We start from the raw sequence: 26,842 nt of genomic DNA on the forward strand, positions 1-26,842 counted from the left end.
CAATCCCATTGTTTACAAGGACTTAGTCAACTTTATAGTTCCATGGAATGACAGCAAGTAGCATCTGACAGAAGGTGGGGAGCCATCTTTGGACAAAGCAGGGTGAATACTGATTAGTTAAACATCATTGTCTATTGTAGAAATCCAAAACTGCTAAAACAAATAAACAGATAAATAAATAACGCAACTACTTAAATTAACGTCCATGAATCATCTGGATAGCTTAATCAGCATGCCTTATCGTAAGCAGAAGTGTCTAGAACAATACTTGAGCCATATAACACTATTTCGTGACAAATTCCATAACTTGGTGTTTTGACAATAATTTAAAAAACGTTGTCCCAGAAGCCACGCTAGAATCTTCATTAGTTATGAATCAGTTGTTCTTATACTGCACACCGCTATTCGCTATACAAATAAAGCATGCATAACGTGTAACGGGTGTCATCTAACAAAAACAAAGCCATTAGATTAAATACAATTACTGTACATTGCTACAAACACAGCAAGGAAATTAGCAGATGATCTAAGAATATTCAAATATGTGTGGTAAAATGTTAGCCGATTACACTGTACAAAAATGATGACTACTCTGAATTCCAATCGTGTCATTGTGTGTTTGCTGGATTACATTTAAAAACACTAATTCGAGAAACAATCTACGATCCACAGAGTGATCAAACTGAACGAATTAGTAAAATTCTCGAATTTCCGAACCGTATATGGCAGAATGTTTTCACTTAACTGTGAAGAGCTATACTTATTAATAATAAAACAAATTGCAAAAATTGAGACACATTTAATAAGAATGGATGTTAGTTATTTTATGACAAATATGGACAATTCTGGTTGATAACTGTACCATTTTCAGAGTATAGATGTGCTTATCTTAGAGATCGTTCGAATCGTAAGCATTTTTTGTAAATTAATTCATTGTACAATTTGATGATAACAAAAGCTCTGATACAAAGAAATGACTGGAGGGTTACAGAAATGCTATTTAAAACATCTTGCGGTTTTCTGTATTTTTGAATTTGAACTGTGTGCGCCGCTGTTGATCAATAAGGTGATTTTTTCCCAGCAGCACCACCTCGTTTACAGCATCACACTGTATAAAACAAAGACACAGGACTGTAGCTGAACGTGAGGACAGGAGTGCACAGCGCGAAAAATGGATACAAATATTAAACATTGAACCAAAGATAGTTCTTCTTCTAAATCCACGAAGATTATTCCAACAAAGCAAAAGGGATCTTAAATCGTTTTCTTAAACTGGGATACGTTGTTGTTCTCTCCTCGTCTGGAAAATGAAAGGCCGGTCTTTCCTAAAAAAGGTATTGATACTAATATTTCTAAGATTGTCCTCATTGTTAGCTAAAGCAGAGGTTCGTTATTCCATTCCGGAGGAAATGGTGAGGGGAACGTTCGTAGGTAACATTGCAAAAGATCTGGGATTAGATAGCCAGAGACTGAAAACAGGCAGGGCTCGTCTATATTCTGATGGGCGCACGGAATATATTGAGCTGGATACAAACAAAGGGATTTTGGTTATTAAAGAAAGAATTGACAGAGAGCAGATGTGTGGAACAAAAACTAATTGCGCCTTAAATTTTCAAATAGTCCTTGAGAATCCGATGGAATTATATCGAGTTTCCTTTGATATCATTGATATTAACGACAATGACCCCATGTTTGAAAAACAAACTGTTCAGTTAGAAATTACAGAGTCGTCTCTTCCAGGAGCAATGTTTTCACTTCCGAGTGCTGTGGACAGAGATGTGGGTGTAAACAGTCTGAAATCGTACATCCTCACACCGAATGAACATTTTAAATTAAAAATAAGCAAGCAACCCGATGACAGCAATTCTGTTTCTTTATTATTAGAAACGCCACTGGACAGAGAAAAGCAAGAAGAACATGCTTTGCTTTTGACTGCTGTTGACGGAGGGAATCCTCAGCGATCTGGGACAATCGAAATAAAAATGACTGTGCTCGATGCGAATGACAATTCTCCTATTTTTACACAGCAGCTTTATAAAGCTGAAGTCACGGAGAACTCTCCGGTAGACACTGTACTGATTACAGTTAAGGCAAACGATGCTGACAAAGACATTTACGGAGCAGTCAAATATTTTTTCTCCCATGTTTCAAATAACGCGCAAAATTTATTTGACATTAACTCAGATTCCGGAGAAATTTCTCTCATTGGAAAACTAGATTATGAAAGCAATGAAATTTATGAAATGACGGTGCAAGCCAAAGATTATGGCCACGTAAGTTCTAGCAAAGTGATAATTGAAGTAATTGATGTAAATGACAACACGCCAGTTATAAATGTCATGTCAGTTTCAAGCCAAATCTCGGAAGATTCATCACCCGGGACAGTAATAGCAATGCTTAATGTACAAGACAAAGATTCCAGAAAAAACGGTAAAGTTAACTGCTTCATAGATAGCAATCTCCCGTTAAAATTGAAATCTTCTTTAAATAGTTTCTATAGTTTGGAAACGGACGCATTTCTGGATAGGGAAAAAACCTCTCACTATAATATTACTATTATTGCTAGAGACGAAGGTGAGCCATCACTTTCAGTTTCACTAACAATCACACTCGAGATAAGCGATATCAATGATAATGCTCCAAAATTCGAACGGCAACATTACAAAACATTTATCATGGAAAACAATTCTGCGGGGTCTTCGTTTTTCTCAGTGAGAGCCACAGATGAAGACTTTGGCATGAATAGCAGAATCTCTTATTTTATCCAAGAAACCCGTATACAGAACATTTCTGTGTTTTCACTTGTTTCTATTAACTCGGATCAAGGCATGCTGTATGCTGCACGTTCATTTGATTATGAGCATTTGAGCCATTTTCAAGTCTCAGTTGCAGCTAAGGATGGAGGCTCTCCAGCTCTCAGCACCACTGTCATTATAGATGTTTTTGTTCAAGACCAGAATGACAATGTTCCAGAAATTTTATACCCAGTTTTTAATAAAGGTTTCCCAATGGCTGAATTCATACCTCGCAGTGCTGATGTTGGCTATCTAGTAGCAAAAATCATTGCTGTAGACAAAGATTATGGGCAGAATGCTTGGCTTTCCTATAAACTGCTTAAATCAGCCGAACAAACTCTTTTTGAAGTCGGTTTGTATAATGGAGAGCTAAAAACCCTTCGACACGTTACAGAGAAAGATTTTACTAAGCAAAGATTAACTATTTTAGTGGAGGACAACGGGCAGCCTCCTCACTCAGCGACAGTCAGTGTTAACATTGCCATCACTGATAACTTTGCATTAGCGTTATCAGAATTTAACGATCATACTCAACAAAAGGACGAAGATGGAGAGTTAACATTTTACTTGGTGGTCTCATTAGTGATAGTCTCTTTGCTTTTCTTCATCTTCATTATCGTTATAATATCTTTAAAATTCCACAAATGGAGGCGTTCTAAACTTTTCAACGAATGCTCCGACAGGACATTCCCTGTTATCCCGTATTACCCACCCCGTTATGCAGAAGTTGGAGCCACTGGGACTCTTTGTCACGTCTACAATTACGAAGTGTGTCTCACAACAGATTCTGGAAACAGCGAATTTAAATATGTCAAACCTTTGGTCGTCGATACTGTGGATACAGATCCTGCTGCAAACCAAAGTAATGACTCCATCTCAAAGAGTGATTTAATTGCAGAAGGTGATCTTCTCCAGGTAAGTTTGATTATACTCACTCAGATAAAAACATTTCTTGCCGTCGGAAGTCACGGAGATTAAACTTTCTGAAGCTTAATAAGATTGCATGAATTAATGCATTTAAAAAAAACATCTGTAAAGACGTGTATTGCTCAGCAATAGTTACTTGTCTCCTTCTAATATTTTTTCCCCACATTAGTTAAGGATTCATTTTTATTTTGGTTTCCGTTTCTACTGCAAGTGCATAAGGCATTTCACATCATGAAAACACATGAATTATAAAACATATTAATAGAAAAAAAGTAACTGTTTAACATTGGGGTAGGAGAATGCTGTATTATATTTAAAGCATTTTAAAAGTTGGGTGTGGCAGCCACATTTGAAAATTGCTATTATTGTGATCAGTGTACTAATTGGCCACCTTAATCAAGCATTAATATTTTTTTTCTGTTGCCTCATGTGTTGAATGATCTTTTCTATCTTTTAACATGCATATATCTAAAGTATTGTTCAAATGAGAAAAAATAGCTTAACATTACAACTAAAGCACTTTACAGAAACACGTTATTTTCATATTACTTCAAAATATTATTATATTTCATCTTTATTTTTTCAATATTTTTATTTCATGCAGAATATTGAATTTATTATGTAATTAAATGTAGTCTTTATAATTAAATCCTTTGGCCATTAAGTATAACTATTGCATTCATGTCAAATACAAGTGCATATGTTGAGTTTTATTTGTGGAAGAAGTTTACCGTTTAGGTTTTCCAGAAAGGCGGCATGGTGGCGCAGTGGGTAGCGCTGCTGCCTCGCAGTTAGGAGACCCAGGTTCGCTTCCCAAGTCCTCCCTGCGTGGAGTTTGCATGTTCTCCCTGTGTCTGCGTGGATTTCCTCCCACAGTCCAAAGACATGCAGCTTAGGTACATTGGCGATTCTAAATTGTCCCTAGTGAGTGTGTGCTTGGTGTGTGTGTGTGTGCCCTGCAGTGGGCTGGTGCCCTGCCCAGGGTTTGTTTCCTGCCTTGCACCTGTGTTGGCTGGGATTGGCTCCAGCAGACCCCTGTGACCCTGTAGTTAGGATATAGCAGGTTGGATAATGGATGTAGGGATTTTCCAGAAATTATAATGAAAATCAATAATTTGACATCATTCCCATTTCCTATTTATTATACTTTGTAAGATATTGGTAAAGGCTTTTTATCACATAATATATGATGTATGAGGTCTTGATATCCTTTACCTGATTTGAACTTACCTGAATAAGCTGCACTCATTTTCTTTTTAAATTAAATTAATTGAAAAGTCAAGTCAAACTTAACAGAACTAAATTTAGTTCAACCCTTCACTGAAAACAGAAAGAGGAAGGGCAGCAGCCAAAGTAAAACTTTTCAGAGTAAAAAAGAGAGAAGAGAACCCTTTTCTCCAATATAAAAGTTTAGTCTAAAATAGTATTGATTAAATTCTGCCAGTTTTTTTTTTTTTTTTTTTTTAAATGAACAGATCTACTAAGTGAGAATTTTATTTTTTCCAATTTCAACTTCTATATAACATCAGTTGCCAACTGACTTAAAAGAAGTGAGCTGGGATTCTTCCAGTTGACCTAGATAAGTCTATGTGCAAGTAGTGTAATAAAGGAAATTGCAGTTTGTCCTTCTCCACTTTAAGCCCGTCTGGGAGTCCACCAAACACAGCTGTTAGTGGATTAGGAGGGCTTCTGACACCAAGGCTGTCTCTTAGGCATTTAATAAATTTGGTCCAGAATGATGTTAATTTGATGGAAGCCCAAAACATGTGGCCCAATGAGGCTGGAGATTAATTGCAATGTTGGCAGGATGGATCTTACCCTGGAAACGTTTTGGACAATTTTCAAAGAGATAGATGTGATCAATTAAAGATTTTAAGTTGAATAATTGTATGCTTTGCACATAAGGAGTGTGAGTGAATTCTGTACATGGCTGCTTTCCACTCCTTTTCTGAAATGTTGAGTAAGAGATCCTTTCCCACTGTACTCTGGGATGTTTGAAAGGCAGGGACTTTAAAATGTTTTTATATATTATAGAAATGCTGCCTAAGTCCTCAAGACTGATCAGTATTTCTTCTGGAATAGGAATAGATAGGAGGTGAGGAAAGCTGGACAGATTTTGTTTAGTAAAATTTCTGATTTGGAGATACTGGAGAAATTGTGTTGATGGGAAGTTAAACTTGGAGTGTAATTGTTCAAAGGATGCAAAGACAATATGCAAAATCTCGAAGTTATTTAATCCCATTTGTTTTCCAAACATTAAAAACTGTGTAGATTTGAGAAGGTTCAAAATTATTATTTAGAGGTGCCACAGATACAAGCTTCTCTGTCTTGAAGTGCTTCCTACATCAGTTCCACATTCTGAGTGAATGAAGGATAATTATGTTGTTAGTATATTGAAGATAACTCGTATTTACTGGGGCACAAAGCAAAGAATGTAAAGAACTACTGCAGGATTTTATTTCTGTTGTGGACCAGGCCTTTGTGTGTTCATCTATTTGTGTCAGTGCCCATTGTATATTTGCCACCCAATAATAAAATTGAAAGTTAGGAAGAGCAAAGCCACCTTCTGCTTTAGGTCATTGTAGGGTCGCCCATTGGATGCATGGTTTTCAATTCTAAGTAAATGAGGTTATGATTGAATCTAACTTCTTAAAATATTATTTGTTAATGTATATAGGGATGCTTTTAAATAGAAAAAAGAAGCTTAGGATGGATGTGCATCTTGACTGTGTTAATTCTCCCTGCTAAAGTGAGATGGAAAGTAGACCATCTATGCACATCGTGTTTAGGTTTTCACTATGCAGACAGCAACATTTTGTTGTAAAAAGAGTTTTATGTTAACTTGTGATGCTTACCCTTAGGTATTGAAACTGATCTGTGATGATAAAAGAGAAGATGTCCAATCTAATATTGTGTGTCAGTGAGTTCACTGCATGGGGAAAGCTCACTTTTATTTAAATTAATTTTGAGTCCAGATATCTTCTGAAATTCTGCTAGTGCTGTTAAGATTGCAGGCACAGTATTTTGTTAATCTGATATAAATAGTACCTTATCATCTGCATATAGTGATATTTTCTGTTCAAGTCCATCCATCCATTTTCTAACCCGCTGAATCCGAATACAGGGTCACGGGGGGTCTGCCGGAGCCAATCCCAGCCAACACAGGGCACAAGGCAGGAACCAATCCTGGGCAGGGTGCCAACCTACCACAGGACACACACAAACACACCCACACACCAAGCACACACTAGGGCCAATTTAGAATCACCAATCCACCTAACCTGCATGTCTTTGGATTGTGGGAGGAACATGGAGTGCCCGGAGGAAACCCACGCAGACACGGGGAAAACATGCAAACTCCACGCAGGGAGGACCCGGGAAGCGAACCCGGGTCTCCTAACTGCGAGGCAGCAGTGCTACCACTGCGCCACCGTGCCGCCCTCTATTCAAGTCCTTCTCTGATAATCCTCTTCATCACAGAAGCAATTCAAATCCCAAAGGCAGTGGTTCTCAACCTGTGGGGCGGGCCCGCTTGGGAGGCACGAAGTAACAAAAGGGGGGGGCGCGAAGATGTAAAAAAAAGAAAACAAGAATCAAAAATATGAAAAAACCATCTGTTGAAACCAAAACAAATTAACTTAAACTACATTCTGATACTAGAACAATAAATATAGAGTTAGATAAATGTCGATAAAAGATAAGTAGGTATAATAAAATATGCATCTACATTTCAAAAAAATGTTGGGGGGGTGGGGCAGAATTAAAACTTTTAAGAAAACTCAGGTCGCATATACTTAAAGGTTGAGAAATGTTGCCCAAAGGGATTTTAGTTGTTAAAGACAGAATTGACAGGGAGCAGATCTGTGGAATAATAACTCCCTCTACTTAAATTTTCAAATAGTTCTTGAAAATACGATTGAATTACACCAAGTTTCCGTTGATATTATTGATTTTAAAGAAAACAGCCAGTACCTCAATAGCAACTGTAAATAACAGTGGTGACAGGGGGCATCCTTGTCTAATAGCATGTTTGAAGAAGTCTGAAATAATGTTGTTAACACAAGCTGAAGCTTCTGGAATGATATACAGTAGGTTGATCCATGCACATATGTTTGAGCCAAACCAAATTTGTGCTATGTAGTGATTATGTAGTCCCATTAACCCATTTTGAAAGGTTTTTCTGCATCCAGAGATAATAAGATCTCTGGGGTGTTAGACTTTATTACATTAAATAGGTGTCGAAGATGGGAAGCTAAGTGTCTGCCTTTAATGAATCTGGTTTGGTCCTATGATATTACAAAAGGAGCACTTTCTCAATCCTTCTAGCTAGAGCTCTTGAAAGTATCTTAACATCATTATTAAGAAGTGAGATTGGTCTGTGTGATGCACATTGTTATACGTCCCTATTTTTCTTCTATAAATTTTGCTAATAAAAGGGGGCTAGCTTAACTGAAATTTTTTTTATACAATCCTGCAGGTGTAGAAGGAAAATTTTTATATTAACATAGATAATAGCAAATCAACATATACCTGTAGAGCCATAAAAAGTAATTAAAAGCTTCTAAAATATTAAGATTAAGCATAACTTAGAATGTTAAGCAAATAAGATAGGTCTAGCAAATAGTTAACTAAAAAATCAGTTATACTGCATTATTTTTTAGGCTTACAATAAAATTTCCAGATTAAGAAAAGAACAGCAAATTGATACACCGAAACCAGCTTTGGACAGGATAAGAGTTTGAGAACACCTGTGATTCAAAGCTAGGAAGCGATAACACAGAGAAGATGCCACTGAAAGGCTCGTATCAAAAAGCAGCTGGGCTGATGAATCAGCAGAATGGCAACAAAAGGCTTTTGCTGTAAGCAGGGTCACGCTGACATAATGCATGAAGAGAAAATCTTAGTAAATTCAGGCATTAGCAAAAATACTATAAGAATATATTAGCAATTAACTTTTTAAACATTGCCAAGCAATGATTAAAAGAAAGCACGTACAATATTTCTTTTTAATTAAAGCTTAAGCTTCAGGTCACTATTATAAAAAGTTTGGAAGGTTTAAGAGAGGAAATGATGAGAGGAAACCCATATTTCTTGAATTGAGGCTTTGGCCAGTTAGAGAAAATGGGAACAGCATAGAAAAATAACAAATCCCACGAGGGGGCCAGTCATAGGAAAAGTAAGGAGATAATAAGGGTTCCCATGGAAACTCAAGGTTCGGCGGAACAGGAGTAGAAGGGAGTCAGAGAAGATGGGCAAGAGAGCTCATTCGAGCGAGGTCGGAAAAGATAGGAAATGCCATAAGAAAAGCCCAAAGATGGTAAGAGGAAGCCATTCACCTAGTCTTAGACCAATCAGAATAAACCGAACAGACACCAAGAGCAATAATGGACAGTAAAACCAGGTGCAGAATGACCTAATTGAACGAGGCCAAAATGATAAGAAATTGTTATAAAAACTTCAACTGCTGTAATGTACGGGGCTCAGCTCAATTTGGCCGTATTGGGTTGAGTCCTTGTTATTTTTTGTTTTGATTTATTGCAATAAAGCCTTAAAACTCTGTCTGTCTATCTCAAGTCCTAATAGCCTTTATTTTTAGGTAAAAAGCCTTCTGATGATGAATTTTTTTGCCACGACACAGGGTAACCATTAGTGCCTGAATGATTGTTTTCTGAGAATAGCAATACAGGTGCCCGAAAGGCAGGAAATTTTTGCCAGTTTGCATATATATATAAAGCTCAGGAATAAAAACTACTTTATGATACATGATTCATTTTCTCCCTTTGTGGATCTCCAGCGCTGCTGCCTAGCAGTTAGGTGACCCAGGTTATCTTCCTGGGTGCTCCCTGCGTGGAGTTTGCATGTTCTCCCCGTGTCTGTATGGGTTTCCTCTGGGTACTCCGGTTTCCTCCCACAATCGAAAAACATACAGATTAGGTGGATTGGCGATTCTAAATTGTCCCTAATGTGTGCTTGGTGTATGGGTGTGGGTATGTGTGTCCTGCGGTGGGTTGGTTTTAGTGGTCTCTGGATCTCACATAGATGTAGTAGCTAATTATGAACGATGCAGCAGCAGTATGGGCTGAACTGAAGACCATGTTTTGGTGGCTAATTAAATCAACCTTTGGGTGGCTTCAAAATGTTATTTGCAAATTCGTTTTTAGCTCAGGAACGACTGTTATAACCTCAGTAGAGCTTTACTCAGTAAGACTGAGGAAAGCTAAATTGAAATGAGGGTAATGTTTTGAGGTGTATATGGGAGAACTTTTAAACCCTGTGAATTCACCTTCCAAGTGGAAATAGTGTCAGAAGGACTGAGTTTTCAGTCACTCTCTGTAATTAAGGTTAATGAAGTGACTAAAGCACTCCATATTGAAATGATGATCAGGAGAATTAGCGTTCATCAGGATGGCATGCTCAATTAAGTTTGGGGGTGGTGTCAGAGTGGCAGAATGTAGATCAGCCTGAAGATGCACTGTAAAACACAGCTGACCATCTAGAGCATAATTCAGGTAAGAATTTAAAAAAAGCCCATGAAGAATCTGACCTGTGACAAAATGAAAATAAATAAAATTTCCTAAGTGGGTCTATTCATCTCAAATGCAAAGTCAGAAATACAGAGGGAAGATTGCAAACAAAATTAAAAGAGTGCCCAAATATTAAAAGAACTTTTCCAACACAAGGCAAAATGTCAAAGAGGGGAACCCAAAACACAAGTGAATAAATTAAGCAAACTTTGAAAATCTAAAATGTGTAGTCAAAGGTTCAGGAAACAGTAGTCTTAATCAAGAAATCTCAACCCACTTATATGGGAGTTTTCATTTCGCCAGCCCCATCATCACATTACGTTTGCATAGAAAATTTGTCCATGCAGCAGATCCAGATAGGATTTGGGGCAAAATTTAGATAAAATGAACGGATAAAAGGTATAGTACCCTTCTTAATACATATGTCTAAAATTACTGAGAGTATAGTGGTTTTCTTTAACATGTCTCTTCACTATTGCGTGGAATGTTTGGACATAGGACCTCATGTCAAATACATGGTGTCAATTCCTATTTCAAAAATGTACAAAAGGAATTTTCTCGTGATTAAGTAAACCTGAATGGCATACATGTATCCAGAATCTGACAGTCATTACCAAAGGATTTCTTTACGGATGCCAATTAACCTAATATATACATGTTTGGAAGAGAGTGGAAAGTGAGAATGCCAATGGAAATGTCAACCAATCTATACCATCATAAACAGAATGGACTTCTGCTTATTATTAACGCAGCAAACACTGGCAGTATACTGAGGATAAAGAGATTTTTTAACAGTTACACATTTTCTCTTTTGAAAACTGCATTGTGCACTCTGACAGTCAATATTCTACAGTATTAAACTGGGAGTTGTCTAAAATCAAATACAATCTTTTGAAACAGAAAAAGTACCATGCTTACAACATTACAACTTCAATATCTCATATACTTATCTGTACTCTTTTCAGTCATCTTAATCTTAAAAAAGTTAAGAAGAAGAGACATCCGGATAAAAAGAAACAATGCATATGATAAGAAACACTACTGAATGAAACAGTAGCATGACTGTGTTCTGTTTTGGTCACTCTAATTCTGAAAATTGTAAAGCAGGTTCCACTAATTTACAATTGTCATTTACAAGTTTAGATTCACTAAAATTAGAATAACATCCACATCTTTTGTAATGCTGGAGGAGACCTGGAACACCAATAGGTAAACCCCAAAAGCCAAAAGGAGTATGTGAAGTCTTCACACAGATATTGAGAAGGAACAATGCAGGGACAAAGTTGCTGAATCCAGGAGGCACCATCAGACACCACTGCACCATGTGAGATTAGTCACTCGGGGAACATATTGCAAGATGTAAGTTTATAAACTGACCTGTGCAATCAACATAAGGGAACTGCACATTGTTATTTTCTTATGATCAGTTAATGTTATTAATTATGTTTATTTCTTTTATGACAATTTGATAGTGTAGAAATATAACAGTCAATAGCGTTTTGTGCCTTATGTAATTTTCTATATTTCAAGTAATGTAAGTGATTGTATTCATTCCATAATATGTTGTTAATTAACTATTACACTAATGCATTATAATTTCGCTGAATATAACCCAATTTAAAACATAAGTCGATGTTCTGCACTTATCTACGTGGACTGCAAGCGCCGCTGTTGATCAGTACTGTATGGTTATTATTTTTTTCGAGGCAGACATGTATCGGGCCCTCCCCAGTCACACATATCAAACACAGAAGACCATCGTCATACTGGTACACAACTAACGGATACTAGGCTTAAGCAAACTGATCACAAAAAAGTGAAGGCAGTCGTTTTTTTCTCCTAAAATCACAAGGAAAATTGAGCAAAAGAAGCCAAAGGCTTTTGATCGTCTCCGTTGAAAGAGAGGAGCTTTGTTTATCTGTACGCATCTGGAAAATGTTCTCTCGGACTCGTGCAAAACAGGTACTTGTGATATATTTTTTATCATCTTTTGCATTTATAGTTAATGCAGAAGTCCGTTATTCCATTCCAGAGGAAATGGTAAGGGGGGCTTTCGTGGGTAACATTTCGAAAGACATTGGATTAAATAGCCAGAGACTGAAAACCGGCAGAGTGCGAATTTATACTGAAGGAGGCAGGGAATACTTCGAGCTGAACGTAAACAAAGGTATTTTAGTTGTTAAAGACAGAATTGACAGGGAGCAGATCTGTGGAATAATAACTCCCTGCTACTTAAATTTTCAACTAGTTCTTGAAAACCCGATTGAATTACACCGAGTTTCCGTTGATATTATTGATATTAACGACAATGACCCCATATTTGAAAAACAGAGCGTTCAATTAGAAATTATAGAGTCATCTCTTTCAGGGGCATTGTTCTCATTGCCTCGCGCTTTAGACAGCGACGTAGGCGTAAACAGTCTAAAATCATATGTACTCAGTCCAAATGATCATTTTAAATTAAAAATAAGCACACCAACTGATGAAAGCAATTCTGTTTCTTTATTGTTGGAAACGCCTCTGGATAGAGAAGAGCAAGAAGAACAAGTTCTGCTTTTAACTGCTCTGGACGGAGGGAATCCTCCTCGATCTGGGACAGTCGAAATAAAAATTACTGTGCTTGATGCGAATGACAATGCTCCTATGTTTACTCAGCAGCTTTATAAAGCTACTGTTATGGAAAACGCTCCTGTTAACTCTGTGTTGATTAGAGTGCACGCATATGACGCAGACAAAGACGTAAACGGGAGAATTAAATATTTTTTCTCTCATATCTCATTTAATGCTCAGAATTTATTTGAAATTAACCCAGATTCCGGTGAGATTAAACTAACTGGCCAAATAGACTATGAAAATAATAAAATGTATGAAATGACGGTAGAGGCCAGAGATTATGGCGGTCACGTGAGTTCTAGTAAAGTGATAATTGAAATAATTGACGTTAACGACAACGTACCAGTGATTAATCCCATGTCAGTCTTACCTCAGGTTCCCGAAGACTCATTACCAGGTACAGTTATAGCTGTAATTAATGTTCAAGATAAGGATTCGGGGAGAAATGGTAAAATCAGTTGCTTTATAGATGATAATATTCCCTTTAAGTTGAAACTTTCCTTAAATAATTTCTATAGTTTGGAAACTGATGCATTTTTTGATCGAGAAAAAACGTCGCAGTATAACATTACTATTATTGCCAGAGATGATGGTGAGCCTGCACTTTCAGCCACTCACTCAATTATATTAGAGATAAGTGATGTCAACGACAATCCTCCGAAATTCAAACGACAGCGTTATAGTACATACATTACTGAAAACAATTCTCCTGGGTATTCATTTTTTTCCGTGCAAGCTGAAGATGACGATTCGGGTCTCAACAGTAAAATATCTTATTTTATTCAAGAGACGCTTATTCACAACATCTCGGTGTCGTCTTTTGTTTCGATTAATTCAGATGAAGGTGGCCTCTATGCTGTTCGTTCATTCGATTATGAGCAGCTGAGCAGTTTTCAAATCTCAGTTATAGCAAAGGATGGTGGATCCCCAGCCCTCAGTACCGACGTCATTTTAGATGTGTATATCCAGGACCAGAATGACAATCCTCCTGAGGTATTATATCCTGTTCTGGACAAAGGTTTTCCATTGGCTGAATTTATCCCTCGCTATGCCGATGTTGGATATTTAGTTACTAAAGTTGTGGCTATTGACAAGGACACTGGGCAGAATGCCTGGCTTTTATATAAAATTGTCAAATGCACTGACCAGAGCCTTTTGGAAGTTGGTTTGAATAGTGGAGAACTGAGAACTCTTCGGCCAATTACGGAGAAGGATTCCCCAAAACAAAGACTAACGATTTTAGTTGAAGACAGTGGGCAGCCTCCTCGTTCAGTGACGGTCAATGTCAACGTTGCCATCTCCGACAATTTTGCGCTGGCGCTTTCAGAATTCAACGATCGTACACAGCAGAACGGCGAAGATGGAGATGTTAAGTTTTACTTACTGCTGTCGTTAGTGATTGTTTCATTCCTTTTCATTACTTTGATTGTTGTCGTAGTATCTTTAAAATACTACAAATGGAAGCGCTCTAAGCTTTTTAACGAATGCACAGACGGAACTCTTCCCGTTATTCCCTACTACCCACCCCGTTATGCAGACATCGGAGCCACAGGAACACTGTGTCACGTATACAACTATGAAGTGTGTCTCACAACGGATTCTGGAAACAGCGATTTTAAATGTGTAAAACCGTTCAATCAGAATACTGTGGATATTGATCTGAGTGGAACTGAATCAAAAAGTCAACTTGAACGGGAATTAATTGCAGAGAATGACCTTCTCCAGGTAAGTCTGATCACAATGATGTTTAAGCCCATACAGAATGAAACATTTCTTTCGCATGAAATCTTCGTAAAGCTGATAATGCTAGTGGTATTTCTTATACTCCATAAACTTAAAGATATATATCAGTTTAGTTTTACTTCAAAATACAAGGTTAGAAATGGAAGTATTCTGTATTGCTTTTTATTATTATCCTTATATAGTAGTTTAAGATTTACCAAAAAACAAACAAACAAACAAAAAAAAAAACATGTTTGTGCTAATATTAACATCCATCTATCCATCCATTATCTAACCCGCTATTATCCTAACTACATGGTCACGGGGGTCTGCTGGAGTCAATCCCAGTCAACACAGGGCATATGGCGGGAAACAAACCCCAGGCCGGGCGCCAGCCCACCGCAGTAATATTAACATTGCGTTTTTTAAATTGTGTTAATAGTCACAAGTAAAGGAATTGTTAAAAGAAATTAGTTATACACATTTTACCTTAAACAATTTATTTCCATTGTTTGGTGCTTTTAGTATTACACACTGAATGATATATGCGAGTGTGCAAACCTATTCATTAAGTTTATGCAGCTTGGTTTAATTTATCTGCTTCTCTGAGTAAATCTTTACACTCTTTTCAAAGATATTCTAGTTTTTGAAAGTTAAGAATTCAAAGTAAATATATCGAGATTTTACGTGGCTCAGTGCTAGATATTTTGGGACACACTTAACAACGAATTGGCAAATTAGTTATTAAAATGCCGATTGGTAGAATCCAATTATTAATTAAGAAATTAACAGTTAGTTAAACAATAGAGCACATGAAGGTGAATACAGTCCAATACCTCTTGATTGTTAACATTTTATAGAGATTGAAATTGCTCAGTGTGAGATGATATGACCTACTGCAAGAAAAGGAGGGAAAGGGTTTTTGTGGTCAATACTACACAGAGTTTCTTTAAATTTAGAAAAACTAAAAGTTTCAGATTTACAACCTGTCGGAATTAGGAGAGATAAATAAAAATATATATATTTAAAAAAAAATCATACGACTTCTATCGCTATTCTCTATAAACAGTAGTAAAATTAAAGGAAAAGGTTATTTATTTACTTATTTATTTATAACTTGGGCTTGGTTTGCAGACTTTGTTAATATATTATGAGTTGAATTGTACCAATTGATCACTGCTACTAATCCTACACCTACTAATAATCTTTGAATTCCACCAAAATGAGAGATTTTCAGATAATACTTATTCTAGCAGGAAACTAAATAAATTAATAAATAAATAAAGCAGCAAGGCCGTTGTATCCATCCATTATCTAACCCACTATATCCTAATTACAGGGTCACGGGGTCTGCTGGAGCCAATCCCAGCCAGCACAGGGCACAAGGCACGAAACAAACCCCAGGCAGAGTGCCAGCACAGGGCACAAGGCACGAAACAAACCCTGGGCAGAGTGCCAGCACAGGGCACAAGGCACGAAACAAACCCCGGGCAGAGTTCCAGCCCATCGCAGGGCACACACATACACACACTAGGGACAATTTAGGATCGCATGCATGTCCTGCATGTCTTTGGATTGTAGGAGGAATCCGAGGCACCCGGAGGAAAACAATACAGACATGGGGAGAACATACAAACTCCACGCAGGGAGGACCTATGGAGCAAGCCCAGATCTCCTCACTGTGAGGCAGCAGTGCTACCACTGCTCCACCGTGCTGCCGGCTGTTGTATCGAATAACATTTTCTGTAGTAAAACTATGTTTTATGAAATGATTAAAAAGTTAAATTAGCTTTGTGGACTCAGTGTAGAAGAAGGCCATCTAGGTAATTCTGCCAATAACTTTCCAAAGTTCTTTTGCATATTATTTGTAAGAAATCAATTCATTTTATTAGCAGCAACAAAAACAGTCATATGAACAGACCTTTCTGAGGGCAGTGAATCAAAAAAGTGGGAGGGACAGTTGACAGTATATGATTTTTATTTATTTTTTTATTTTAATTTTAATCCTGGACACAATTTAGTGAACACTTTTATTTCTGTGTTTATAATTTTGTAAGAAATGTCAGTTTAAGTTTAGTGGCATGATCCATCCAGCCATCCAACCTGCTATATCCCAACTACAGGGTCACGGGGGCTTGCTGGAGCCAATCCCAGCCAACACAGGGCACAAGACAGGAAACAAACCCTGGGCAGGGCATCAGCCCACTGCAGTTAGTGGCATGATGCTTTTCAAAACTTTGGAAAAAAGTGTTTTGTCCATATATTCTGATTATGGTAGAATTTCAGAAAATACACCACACAAGCTCTAATACACATGTCACACAGTTTATTACCTAATATAACATATCCTAGCAAGACAAAAGGGCAATTAAATAATTTCCATTTGGTTACATGAAATAGCAAATGAACCTTAACAGCACGAGTCCACTTCATATACGTGAACATTAAACATGCAGGTTGAACACAGACTTTGATCCATATATATATATATATGGATATATATATAGATATATGCTTGTGTGCGTGTGTGTGTGTGTGTGTGTGTGTGTGTGCGTGTGTGTGTGTGTGTGTTTTCTTAGGTGTAGGTGAGCAAAGAATACAGCTCCCTAAACTCTCATTCACACTTCGATACTCAACTGAGGTCTTTTCTACAGCTGCATAAAGCTTGTAATCTTCACTACAATAAAATTAGTTCTACCTTTTATTCACATCACCACAGAAGAAGAGTGCAGTGTATTTTATAAAAATTTGACTTACTGCATGTTTTCCACATGAAAATACACCAGAGCACACCGTTATGAGCATTACTTGTTTCCTCAATGTCACTTCACGAAAGTCACTGCTGCCAATACCTCCTCTGCCACTGTTACCTAGCAACTGCTTTATCCTAGTCGAGGATATCCACACTTCCAATGATTTTTTGACAGGCAAATGCATGAAGAATTTAAGCTTAAAAATCCTTTAAGATACAAATCAAATGCTGTTCTTCTTTTTGTTGAATTTCCAGGATTTCACTTAAAGCACATTTTGCATATTTGTGTGAGAAACAAAACAACGGAATTTGACACATATGATGAAGCAAATGATTATCATGTAATAGTAGTGGCAGTTCTTCAAGAACAAAGTGTGACAGCTTGATAGGTGCTAGATGTAATGATAATGCAGCATACAAAGTTGATTATTTTACTCTGCTAGTAGTGACAGCAGTTTTCCAAGTGTTTCCAGGTTGTGAATGTTGCCTGATGTCAATCATTTAAAATTGAAACAATGGTTAAGAAAATGTTTACTAGAAATGCTTTATCAACAGCAGCTCAGGAGTTAAAAACATTTCAGATTATTTCTCAGGTATCTCCATTTTGTTGCTAACAACTTAGCTGTCACTTTTCAGTAGTGAGAAATCCTATTTATTGATAGAGAGGTATACTACATATCTGAACAAAATGGGTGCAGTTGTCAAATACACTTTATGCTCTGCAGAATGATACAAGTGCTATCTCGTACAATTACTCAGTTGGCACTGTCTCTGAACGACAGGTAAAGTTTATTGGTAGATTAACAAAAGTGCTCAGTATTTGCAAACTGGTGAATGACTAAACTTGTCGATGTGTTTATGTTTTCTTTTTTTGTACATATTTTTATTTTACTTATGTATTTTTCTTAGTATTAACCTCTTTTTATTGGGATCTTCCTACCAAGTTTAACCCTTAATATATTCTAAGGCAAATTCTGACCTGTTTTTGAGTTTGAAATCAGTACAAGTACCCTAAGTTTAATCTACCCTGGATGAATATTCCCCCAAATTAATTAACAGTTAAAAAATGGTAAACTTTCCATAATTAAACAACTTCCATAAAATGTTTATCTTGCAATGTCTTTTGAGTCACTTTTAACCCCCCACTAATGTAAATGGATTTTAAGCTGTATTCCGAGTAGTTTGTTTCTTTAAAACCTCTCCAAATATCATCTTTTCAGCTTGGAATTGTAAAGGCTTTAGTTAAGAGCCCTGATTTTAGAAAAAAAAAAAAAGTTTCCAAATGTCACATTGTTATACAGGTGGTACACATTTAGAACACTGTCATGTTCTCTGGGTCACCACAATTTTGGGGGTAGTTTAATCATAGCTCACAAAAACAGATAAATGCCATATTTTTCTGCTCAGTAAGACTTTTACTAAAGGGTTCTAACATTACAAAGAGCAAAACAATTTCCAGATTTTTCTTCAGCTGATATATATTTTGAACACTGCCTTTTCCTTTGGGTCAGATTTTACCATCTATCTATCTATCTATCTATCTATCTATCTATCTATCTATCTATCTATCTATTATATAGTGCCTTTCATATCTATCTATCTATCTATCTATCTATCTATCTATCTATCTATCTATCTATCTATCTATTATATAGTGCCTTTCATATCTATCTATCTATTATATAGTGCCTTTCATATCTATCTATCTATCTATCTATTATATAGTGCCTTTCATATCTATCTATCTATCTAAAGTGAATTTTACTCTCCATTTTTTTCAGTAGATTTTACCTCTGTATTTTGTTTATTTACATTCTGTAAAAAAATTCTAAGTGTAATCTTTTACTGCAGTGGGCTGGTGCCCTGCCCTTGGTTTGTTTCCTGCCTTCCACCCTGTGTTGGCTGGGATTGGCTGCAGCAGACCCCCGTGACCCTGTAGTTAGGATATAGCAGGTTGGATAATGGATGGATGGATGTAATCTTTTCTTAACCTTATAATATTACAGGATAAGAGAGTCTATCAATTTAAAATAAGTTCCGGATGAAAAGTCTTGTATCTACTGCTCATACAAAAAGGGTGTCGGGCATAGCAGTGATTCATATTAATTAGTTGTGTTAATGTTAATGACATTGTATTAAGGTTGCTTTTTAAACTCCCTCTTTAAAGTTTTGCACAGTGAATTTAACTAATTAAATTCTTAAGGTTTTCAGCTACTAGGATATACATTTTCTATACTAATCAAGTAATTTAACAATGCCATTTCATAGATATTATGTGTTAATTTTATTCTGGGATTATCTGAGCAGACTTGAATATTGAATTCCCTATTAAAATGTATTTTTACAGTATATTCTCACTTACAGTTAATATATACTGCCATTGGGGAAGATCTCTAAATTGCTGCCAAATGAGTTTTGGTTGCTATGTTTTTATGTCCCTCTGTGATCATCACAACACAAGAAATTTGATAGATGAGAGGGACCCATTTGGTCCATGAAGGCCATTTCCTTAGTTCAGCATTTCTCAACCTTTAAGAATTTGTGACCCGAGTTTTCATAACAGTTTTAATCGCACCCCTTAACATTTTCTTAAACCCTAATAAAATGTATTCCTATATTTTTTGCTGCCGATACACCGCTACAAGTTTTATTATACCTACTTAACTTTTATCGACATTTATCTAACTCTATATTTATTGTTCTAGTATCAGAATGTAGTTTAAGTTAATTTGTTTTGGTTTCAATAGATGTATTTTTCATATTTTCAATTCTTGTTTTCTTTTTTTCATATCTTCACGCTCCTTTTTTGTTACCTCGGGGGGCGCGTCCCACAGGTTGAGAACTGCCGCCTTAGTTAATATTTAAACTGTACTAATATCTTACCTACATACTTCTTAAAGGTTTGTCAAGATTTCTGCTCTAGTACATCATTCACTGGTTTGTTCCAAATCCCCCTAATTTCCAGTGGTGTGTTTGAGATTGAGAGTCAACATTTCGTCCAAAGAATTCTGTTGCATATGCCTGATCCATATTATTGTGAACTTTTAAAGACCTGGATTAGGTCATCACACAGGCTTCATTTTCTGATCCTGTCAGAGTAGGAAATGTGCTTAAATGTGCAGCTTCAAGTGCTACTGTGTCTTTTATTTGCAGTGTGGTGACAAGAATTGCACACAAGTTATTGTCTTATTAGTGCATTACAAAGCTTGGGTGTGCATGACATATGACTTATAATCATCACTTTTTATGATATAATCTAACACTTTCTTGGTCTTTTTAATTACTTATAGTCATTGTGTTGAAGATGATACACCTCTATCAATGTGAACCTCTGTTTTTAGCTTCTTGTATATCCCATATTTAGTTGTATATTTTATAGAAGCAACTCCAATTTGGTTCTTAACTTACTGTATGTCCATAGCAGCTGGGTAAATTTTTCTTTACTAAAATTCTTAATTTCACAATCATAAAATGGAACATATTTGGATAGGTTTACTACTATCTATTGTATTGATGTACTAAAATAAAAGCAAGGTGAACATTTCATGCTTATCATATTTTTTAAAGTCTATGTTGAATTTGGAATGCTATTTAGCATTAAATATAGTGTTCATTATAACTTCAAGTATTAATGATTATAACATTTTTAATGATGTAAAATGTTATTAGGTCCATGGTGTATATGTGCTAGGGTGGATTTATTTTATTATTGGGCCATCTGTTTTCAGATTCACTAAATTCACTTTACTAGTCCATCGGATACAAGGAAGGTGCCAACGGTGTCAGTCCATTACAATACAGGGACACTTACATGAGGCTGATTTAAAACTAATTTAAAATCTTTAAACAGTAGAGCTTGGAAAGAGAATACAGATACAGGGAGAATTTACAGAATTGGAAGTAATTGTTTTAGAACTGTAAAGCAACAGTACTATTTATAACAAATCACTGAATTATATTGTCAGCTTCTTATCATGTTACTAAATTAATTATTCTGTACAACACTAATGTTTAATGTGGGGTATCTACCTTGCTTTAAAAGAGTTAAAACATATAACACAGAATTTTTGTTGATCAAAGTTGCAGATTATATGTGTATAATGTGTATATTTACTGAGTTTACTAAAATATCCAGCATCACGCTCCTAAATGTTCTTCTGTTTGGAATCTGAATGTTCTTTCGTTGTCTGAGTAGGATTTTTTCCCATTTCTTCTCCAAGCAAATTAAAGCTAAAATTAGTTAATTAGTTAGTTAGATCTTGTATTGTTGGACATAAATAGATTACAACATATCCATATCCAACCCACTATATCCTAATTACAGGGTCATGGGGGTCTGCTGCAGCCAATCCCAGCCAACACAGGGTGCAAGGCAGGAAACAAATCCCGGTGAGGGCGCCAGCCCACCACAGTGCACACACCAAGCACACACACTAGGGATAATTTAGAATCGCCAATACATCTAACCTGCATGTCTTTGGACTGTGGGAGGAAACCGGAGCACTCGGAGGAAACCCACGCAGACACGGGGAGAACATGCAAACTCCATGCAGGGAGGACCCGGGAAGTGAACCCAGGTTTCCTTACTTCAAGGCAGCATCGCTACCCACTGCACCACCGTGGTGTACAACATATCATGAATAAAACTTTTTTGGCTTGGATTATTAAATAATAAGTGTTAATGTTTATACAATGAACAAAGAGGTGTTCTTGAATAAACGCATCTACTATTCTGCTTAAACTGTTTGTTATGATGATGATAATGATCTATTATTGTTATTATTATTGTGTCAGAACGTTTCTCTCTTTTTGTGTTCAGGCCAAAGTATGTGTGTGTGCTTATTAATTAAACTTATTTACCTATTTATGTATTTATTTAAAGAGCTTCTGTAAAAAGCCAAATTTCCTCCGGGGACAAAAACGTTCTATCTATCATAATAATAATAATAATAATAATAATAATAATAATAATAATAATATTATTATTATATAATTATTATTATTATTATTACTACACTGAGCCACTGTCTCCATATTGTGCAATGCAGTACTTGAACTGCGTGTGCCGCTGTTGATCAGTTACGTGATTTTTGCCTGAACCTGAAGCGGCACCTCCCCTTCCACAGCGCCACATAATACACAGACAAAAGAGCCCCTCCATAAACAAAGACTTGATACATAGAAACGGAGGATACAAATCTTACATATGTTTTTCACAGATCATCTGGGACATCAACAAGGAATTTTACAATAATATCAAGCCAGTCGCCTCCTTTTCTTGAAGAACGTTATTATTATTATCAGGACATCGGGACAATGTTCCACTGGACTTACATAAGGCAGGTATTAATTATTGTTGTATTTACTGCGAGCGCAATTTCAGTTAGTACGGAGGTCCGTTATTCTATTCCAGAGGAAATGGTGAGGGGGACGTTCGTTGGTAATATTGGAAAAGATCTAGGATTAGATAACCAGAGACTGAAAACTGGCAGAGCACATATTTATACTGAAGGAGGTACCGAATATATCGAGCTAAATGTAAATAAAGGCATTTTAGTTGTAAAAAATAGAATTGACAGAGAGCAGATGTGTGGCAGAAAATCTCCCTGCTTTCTGAATTTCCAGATTGCCCTTCAAAATCCCATGGAATTACATCGTATTGTGGTCGAAATAGTGGATATTAATGACAATGCCCCTTCGTTTCCGAGAGAAAACACTGAATTAGAAATTAGTGAATCTTCTATTTCTGGAACACTGTTTTCACTGCCGAGTGCTTTAGATAGCGATGTAGGTATAAATGGCTTGAAATCGTATACACTTACACCTAATGACAATTTTAAATTAAAAATGCCTACGCAAGCGGATGGCAGTAGTTCTGTTAGACTATTGTTAGAAACTCCTTTGGACAGAGAAACACAAGAAGAGTACGTTTTGCTTTTAACGGCGGTTGATGGAGGTGACCCACCGCGATCGGGCACAATAAAAATTCACATTATCGTACTTGATGCCAATGACAACCATCCAGTTTTTACTCACCAGGTTTACAAAGCCGCAGTTCAGGAAAATTCCCCAATAGGCTCTGTTTTAATTACAGTGAAAGCAAATGACGCAGACAAGGGCATAAACGGCCACATTAAATATAACTTTTCAGACCTCACGAGTGATGCGCAAAATGTATTTGATTTAAACCCGGTGTCCGGAGAAATTAAACTTATAGGCCAAATAGATTATGAAAATAATAAAATGTATGAAATTAATGTAGAAGCTAAAGACAACGGGGGGCTCGTAGATTCCTGTAAAGTAATAGTAGAAGTGATAGATGTAAATGACAACGTGCCATTAATAAACCTTATATCGGTCTCTACTCAGATCTCCGAAGACTCTTTACCTGGAACAACGATAGCAATGATTAACGTTCAAGATTATGATTCTGGAAGAAACGGTAAAGTCAAATGTTTCGTTGTAAATCCCAGTCCATTTAAAGTGAAGAGTACCTTAAACAATTTTTACAGTTTAGAAACGGATGCACTTCTAGATCGAGAAAAAATTTCTCAATATAATATTACTGTTGTGGCTACAGACGAAGGTGAGCAGCCACTTTCCTCATCTCAAACAATCACACTCGAGATAAGTGACATCAATGACAATCCTCCAACATTCGAACAGCAACATTACAAGACATTCATAATGGAAAACAATTCTCCCGGGTCTTCTTTTTTTGCTGTGAGAGCCAAAGATTATGATTCGGGTCTGAACAGTAGAATTTCATACTTTATTCTAGAAACCCGCATCCAAAACTTTTCTGTCTCTTCCTATGTATCAATTAATTCAGATGAAGGCGTCCTCTACGCTGTGCGTTCTTTCGATTATGAACAAATACGCAATTTTCAGATCTCAGTTACAGCTAAGGATGGAGGCTCGCCAGCGCTTAGTACCAGTGTCATTATAGATGTGTTTGTTCAAGACCAGAATGACAATGCTCCAGAGATTTTATACCCAGTTTTCAATAAAGGATCTTTAGTAGCTGAATTTATACCTCGTGGTGCAGAAGTTGGCTATCTTGTTTCAAAAGTCATTGCTGTTGATAAGGACTTCGGGCAAAATGCGTGGCTTTCTTACAGAATTGTTAAGTCCACCGATCCGACAATATTTGAAGTCGGCTTACACAATGGGGAACTAAGAACACTTAGACAAATTACGGAAAAGGACTCTTCTAAGCAAAGATTTACTATTGTGGTGGAGGATAGCGGACAGCCTTCTCATTCAGCTACAGCTACTGTCAACGTTGCCATCACAGATAACTTTGCGACGGCGCTTTTAGAATTTAATGATGTTACACAGGATTTGTCCGGTGATGATAAGCTTACGCTTTACTTAACCCTCTCGTTAGTGATTATTTCATTTCTTTTTATTATTTTAATTGTACTTGTTATATCTGTAAAAATTCACAAGTGGAGACGTTCGAAATTTTTCAACGATGTCTCAAATGGCACCCATCCGGTAATTCCCTATTACCCGCCACGCTATGCAGAAGTTGGAGCTACTGGAACTCTTTGTCACGTCTACAATTATGAGGTCTGCCTCACAGAAGATTCTGGAAACACCACACTTAAATATGTAAAACCGTTGGTCGGGGATGCTTTGAAAATGGACTTTAGTGGAGCCGAAACACAGAGCCGGAATATTAGGAGTGATTTAGATGGAGAAGACGACATCATGCAGGTATGTTTGAAATTGTTACTGTTGAGCATTTTTCTCTCTTTCTCATATATATCATATATACTCTCATATCCCTCTCTTTCATATCTCACAATATTGTGTACTTCTATAACGACATGAGTGGTGGAATTCAGTCAGTTTGATTCTTATTGATTGAACCAACCACGAGAGTTTATCATTTAATCAGGTTGAAAAAGGGAAAATCAGAATAATTACGCATCATTGCAATCACTCTTTTACATACCCCCAAAAAAAAAAGAACCCTTGCACTTTTATTTTAATAAAAGTTATATAAAAAAAGCGTAAATACACCGAAAAACTATAACCTTCATTTAACTTAAAATAATTAAGGTAATGATTCACACTTAATATTATCAATCTGAACCAATATAATTCTTTTTATCTTATAAAACCCACAATTTTTAAGTTGACGCAAATCATTTAGAGTCATTGGATTTAATTCACTTGTTTTATACTGAAGTAAATCTATTTTTTAAGTTGAGGCAAATCCTCTTTAAGTTGTTACAATTTAAAATGGTTTATTGGTCGCAACCTGTTTTTATGCTATTAGAAATATTAGATAGATAGATAGATAGATAGATAGATAGATAGATAGATAGATAGATAGATAGATACTTTATTAATCCCAAGGGGAAATTCACACGATCCAGCAGCAGTATACTGATACAAAGAAACAATATTAAATTAAATAGTAATAAAAATGAAAAAAATTAAAATAAAATTAATGTTAGCATTATGAACATAACACATTCCAATGCTGTACCTTTTACATTTATTTAAAAATCTAGTGCAAATACACAATCATTTTGCATTGTATATCTTAAATATACAACTAAAATTATTAAACGTTTCTACGGCTTTCTTGAAAGTATGTTTTATTACGAGTTCTTATACTTAAAATTAACAGTTGAGAAACAGGGTTACTTACCAGAAATCCTCCGTTATAAAAGTCTGCTGCTGAAAATGACCAGACCTGGATAGCCACGTCCACTCCACTCGGGAAAATTTTCTTCTTTTTTGGCAGTTGGATAGCCAGCACGCTGGAAAGTTTGACCAGAAAAAAAATACAAACGCCACCACCTCCCAAACCCCCACAACACATGAACAACCTAAAATATTAGGTTAACTGACATAGGATTTTGATGTTTATTCCCTCCACCATAACTTACTTTGGTACAAACACATTTTTTTTTACTTTGATTGAGATCTGAAACCAAATATTTCAAGTTACAACACTACATGACTAATCTTAAGTTGCCTGAAAGAGAAAATTTTCGTTGAATGAACAACATCAATGTTATACTTTTTCAGTGCAAGGAGAAACATTTTAAAGTAAGTTTTATTGTAAAACATAAACTGACATTTTTCACCAAAAGCAAAGCTGCTCTCAATTACAAATGAAAATGCTTTTTGTGGTTTCTGTCCATAGGTTGATTCATGATTGTATTATATGTGTTTACAATATTCTAATTTCTAACACTGTTGAGCGTTAACATAGAATTATAGATTAAAATGTATAGCAATACACTATTGTTTTTTTCTTGGTTAATATGATTTACTTAACAGTCTTTTTTTTTTTATCAAATTATACATGTCTCACTTTGGGGGCATTCTATATGTACAAAATGAAAAAGTTCAAGATGAATTTGATATTCCACACAAATCATAACATTTTAAAACAATGTGTAGAGCAGTGGTTCCCAAACTCGGTCCTGGGGACCCACTGTGACTGCTGTTTTTTTTTCCAACCAACATCCGTTTTTCATTGG

At 36.2% G+C, this 26,842-nt stretch overlaps 2 protein-coding genes across 2 annotated transcripts in view; both read left to right on the plus strand.

Moving 5' to 3' along the window:
* The window catches only part of LOC120542149 (protocadherin gamma-C5-like), a 497,784-nt gene that overhangs the window by 7,083 nt on the left and 463,859 nt on the right, over positions 1 to 26,842 (plus strand). The window lies entirely within an intron of this gene.
* Positions 1,308 to 8,464, plus strand: LOC120542609 (protocadherin beta-3-like). Its single transcript, XM_039775183.1, has 2 exons — positions 1,308 to 3,710; positions 8,384 to 8,464. Exons 1-2 carry the CDS (start codon positions 1,308 to 1,310, stop codon positions 8,462 to 8,464), a joined length of 2,484 nt encoding a protein of 827 aa, XP_039631117.1.

The sequence above is a fragment of the Polypterus senegalus genome, chromosome 13 (assembly GCF_016835505.1).
Source record: "Polypterus senegalus isolate Bchr_013 chromosome 13, ASM1683550v1, whole genome shotgun sequence".
NCBI lineage: Eukaryota > Metazoa > Chordata > Cladistia > Polypteriformes > Polypteridae > Polypterus > Polypterus senegalus.